The following is a 4,706-nucleotide window of genomic DNA, read 5'->3' as shown; positions in this document are numbered from 1 at the left end:
CAATAATAACCTTTCACATTGTAATCATATTTTTATTTGTTATCTTTTGCATATGTGTGGCTGCTCCGTGTGAAGCGAAATACTGCGCTGTTGACTTTAGGTTTTTGTTGGTCACTGGTGCATTTGCTTTTTACGTCATCTAACTAGCAACGCGCCATGACTGCGCCTGACCACTCCTCATTTTTAGACCAACACACCCAGAGAAGCGCAAGTTCATTTGCTAGTTAGACGACGAGGGCGCAGGGCGTGAAAATGACAACTGCGCCTGCATCTAAATAGCAATGACACTTGCGACATGGATTATGCGCCCTCCGCCGTCCGCTTTAGACCATCTAAATAGGGCCCAAGAACTTTCTCTGGGGACCAAGAACCTTTTGAGGAACTGAGGAACCAAACCTGAGACTGTGGTAGCCCTGACCACTGCTGACTGATTAGGCAAAGACGCAGTAGCTACAACTTGTGTACCGCCTCATTTATAGAATAAGAGTTTACTCTAATATTGATATCAGGATAAGGGTCTGCCTTTTCTTGTTATTTGTTAACGTTAAAAACAAAGCTGAGAATAGTTGTTGGCTTCCTGACTTTAAAAAAGAGCGAGAGGGCAAGAGAAAGAGACAATAGTGCAAACAAGCTAGCAACAGCATCTTCACAGTTCTTTAGATGTGCTAGAAACCCGAACATCAATACACAAAAGGGACTTTTATTTCCTAGAATGGTTACTGATATTTGCTCCTCTGATTTCATAGTCCCTGCAACTTTTAGCACTAAAAGGGGCATAGAGGAGTAAAGTGTCCATTTTTACAACAATGATATTATTCTGGAGGCAATAAGGATAAAAAACTGCAACCTTCTCATGTACACGAATATTCTGAGGGCACACTGGGAAACCACTGGGTAGTAGTGTCATCACGGTAAACGGTAACCGCCTGCTAGTGGCCATATGAATGGATTATAGAATTTCAGCAACATTTGCAATCTAAGTACACATGCTGTCATTCGATTCCGTCCCGTGGCCCTATACTTCGTGCCATCCCCCTCTCTTTCCCTCCTTTCCCGTCCATCTTCAGCTGTACAATCAATTCAAGGCAAAATGCCCCAAAATTAATAATGATAGCTACAGCTAATTCCATAAATACAGTAACTATGATTAAGTGAGCCATTGTTTGCGAAAAGCTGCCGCCAGCTGCCACTTGGATTTTGATTTTTTTAAATTATAATAAGATTCAAAGTTATTGTACTATGCTGGTTTTTTTCATACAAAAAAGGAGTACAAAATCAAAATTTGCACATGTACTGTAACCCCATGAATACACAAGCATCAAAATCTAAGCGGGGGCTGAGTTTTCACAAATGACGGCCCACTTGACCATAGTCACTGTACATATAGTTGTTATTTAACTGTCTAACTAGCTAGCTAGCAAAACATAATATGCTGTGCCTGTTGCTAGCTGCGATACTCCTGTGTTTGGAATGATAGTCACAACATGCGCTGGAATCCTATCATGGATTTCTCCATTGCACCAGGCAGCACTTGCAGGAACAATAACTGCTGAAAGACAGAAGAAGTCAGAAAAGTATGCTAAAATCTCCCTGTCTTATAGGTGTTTATAGTTAATACAAAATAAATTCAAGAAGTGACAGCATTTTTCAACTTTTTCAACATTTCCTATTGCACCCTCACAATATGCATGTACAAGCAGGTTGCAGTACTTTTCCATCACGTTATATAGCATCCAGAATAATATCACTGTTTTAAAAATGGCCATGTTCCCCTTTAACACATTTGCCTATTTCTCAGATTTTCGGGATACCACCCAGCTTGAAGCTGCATTTTTTTCTTTTGTAAACACCATCTACAGTGTGTGTCAACTTCTTGACCATAATGTAGACACCCAACATTTAGAAAACTAAATAAATCAACTGTTAACTCAGCATTCCTTTGGTAAGAATTATGATTCATACAGACTCTGACTTCTGAAACAGAAGCATTATTCACGCTGCGGCAGCTGAGACATTTAAATGATTCTAATGATGATGAATGAGGACTCCCCGCACACGCATTCCTTTCAAAAATGCTTTCTTTCACTAATCTCATTTCATGGATCAACATCACCTGCTGCTCTCAAACCACTTCAATCTGCACATCAGCAGGAATATGACTGATTGTTTAAGTATGAGGAGATGACAGAGGAACTGCAACAACTGTAAAACCCAGAAAGACACGGTGTGGTCCATAGACTACTCTACTAGTCCTCATTGTACCTTGATCACCACTGCTGCACAATAATAGCGTGTCTCTCATATGATTGGTGTTTATTCAGTTTGAAACCATAAACAAAGACCACTGAGTGCCCAACAACAGATGGTTTTGTCCAAGCAGCAACCTTCAAGGCTAAAAAATAAAAGCCTATGCGGAAGTGCCAAAAACTGCAGTTCATAAAATGGCCACTTGAGGCTGGCTCCAAAACAGAGATGTCCGTGTTAAAATGCCCAACTTAACAGCAGAAATAAACCATAACCATAAGTCTCCCTTATGTTACTTCCTCCCAGTGGCAGGTGATACCATGTGACGCACAGCTGTGACAGGGAGTACAGTGCAGAGGGAATTACAAATTAGAGAATGACAGTAAAAATATTTAAGAATCAGACATCATTTTTGAAAAAGGTAGTTGTGGGCATGGAAAGAGTCTCAAACAAGATGCATCCAACTCACGATCAGTTACAAACTGTCAGACCTCCATCAGACATTGGTTTAAAATAAGAATTTTCAAGCAAGATAGATGCAAGGTAATGAGGGAACGAGGTTACACACTATCTCTTATTACACACTGTGAAGTCACATCTCTATCGAAACCACAGATGGAGAAATCATAGTTTGTTAGGACAACAGGAGGGAAGGCACTCACTGCTTTTCTCCTGATTAAAACCAGCTGCCACTCATCCACAGTTATAAACCGAATCTTTGATCTCTGTCCTGCAGATCACCAAGCAAGAAAATCGAGCCTGTTGCAATCTAACAACACACACACACACACACACACACACACACACACACACACACACACACAGCTGCTGAAGCAAATGACATTTCTGTTGAAGGAATCCCTGAGTCACAGTGCTGTTTTTGTATGTCTCTCCAGGTCGTTCCAGGGATTAAACAGTCCCGGACGCAGTGTTCATCAAAATGTTTCTCACATCAATGTTCCAATACACTCTTGTATTCTCTTGTGTTCAGCCTCTCATTGGAGTGTGATGGTTCAAATTCACCATAAACAAAAACATTCATAAAGTCTGTCATCTGTCCCCCAGAAAGATGCAATGTTCAGTAGACAGGGCACATTTTTTCCTCTAACTGTCCAAGACCTTTTTCTGCACTAGTTACGTTCTATTGATGTGTGTAAAACAACTCTCAACAAGAGGAGAAACAGAGGAAGACAGTTTGTCTCTTACCTTCTGCAACCACTGCGTGTTGTTCTCCATTGTGCTCTCCAGGTGCTGCAGTTTCTGAGCTGACCATTCACCGTCGATTGGCGGCGAGTCTCTCTGCACGACACTCGCCCCACCGCGAGAGACGCCATAGTGTTCGGTCTGTGATGGCAATCCTCCACTCTGGCATCCATCCAGCTCCGGCAGGATGAAGGTGTAGCTGCACTGGCCATGTTGGATGCGGTGGAACTTCCTTCTCTTCTCCGCACCTCCTCCTCCACCGCCACTGCCTCGTCTTCTTCCAGCTCCTCCTCGTTCTGTGCTCACAGCACCGGCTGCATCAGCGACAACTGACAAGATCCAAAGCAGCAGAAGCACCATCAACCCCCAGCTGAGATTTGAGTCTTTCATGACGTTCTGTTCCACTATATTGAAGTGTTTTCTTTCAGAGCGAAGAGGGTCAAGAAAAGCTCGTTCACGCTTTGACCCCAATTCACTTTATAAAAACATCTGTGTGCAGGATGTCTCTGCACCCACCAGTCAATCCATGAGGTCTGACTCTGCACCCTCAGTCTCTTTAGCTTGATTTGCTTTGTTGAACTTTCAGAGAAAACTTCTTTTATGGATCAGACTTTTTTTAAAATGCAGAAACAAAAAGCAACACCTGTCCAGTTGTCTCCCTCCTCACTTGCAGTGACAATTCACGTCAGATGAGTTGATAAATACTGTACATGGGTCCATCTCCTTTCCTCCTCCTTACGTTCTTGGGTCTTAATTTTGTTCTCTGCTGTCAGGTTTGTCTTGTTGAAGATTTTTCAGGATCTGTCCACTGGCTTGGCACTGAGCAGGTCTTTTACAATTTTCTTGATACTCTCTCCCGTCCGTAATGTGCCAGGTGCAGGTCCAGAGCAGCTCAGGAAAAAGATATCAATGGAGAGAAAGCTGAGTGGGAAGAAAGAGATGAAGATAGAGGTTGTGGACAAGTTATGGACTGGGAACAGAGAATGTCCAAACTGACTTGTAGAATGAAAAAGATGAAGGTGAAAACATCCTTCTCTGTGTGGCTCCAGTTTAAGAAGTGGCCAAAGAGAAATACTTCTGCCCCCTTCTTATCTGGGGCTGGCTGAGAAAAGGAGGAATGAGCGAGGGAGGGAAGAGGGGGAGGAGGAGGAGGAGGAGAGGGAGGAGTGGAGGGACAGGAGAGCTGAGGGAGGTCTATTAGAGTGCCCTCTCTATTTGTAGGCTGAGAGGAAAAGAAAGCAGGGAAGAAGGAATGAGAA

At 42.8% G+C, this 4,706-nt stretch overlaps 1 protein-coding gene across 1 annotated transcript in view; it reads right to left on the bottom strand.

Annotated features, from left to right (window-relative positions):
- Positions 1-4,471, bottom strand: part of angpt4 (angiopoietin 4) — a 65,114-nt gene extending 60,643 nt beyond the window's left edge. The window contains exon 1 of the mRNA XM_050037566.1: positions 3,451-4,471. Coding sequence (XP_049893523.1) covers positions 3,451-3,837 — 387 coding nt within the window. The 5' untranslated portion in view covers positions 3,838-4,471. The remainder of the gene's footprint in view (positions 1-3,450) is intronic.
- Positions 4,472-4,706: the final 235 nt, after the last annotated feature.

This window comes from Epinephelus moara, chromosome 24 (assembly GCF_006386435.1).
Source record: "Epinephelus moara isolate mb chromosome 24, YSFRI_EMoa_1.0, whole genome shotgun sequence".
Lineage (NCBI taxonomy): Eukaryota > Metazoa > Chordata > Actinopteri > Perciformes > Serranidae > Epinephelus > Epinephelus moara.
This window is presented reverse-complemented; position numbering and strand designations above follow the sequence as displayed.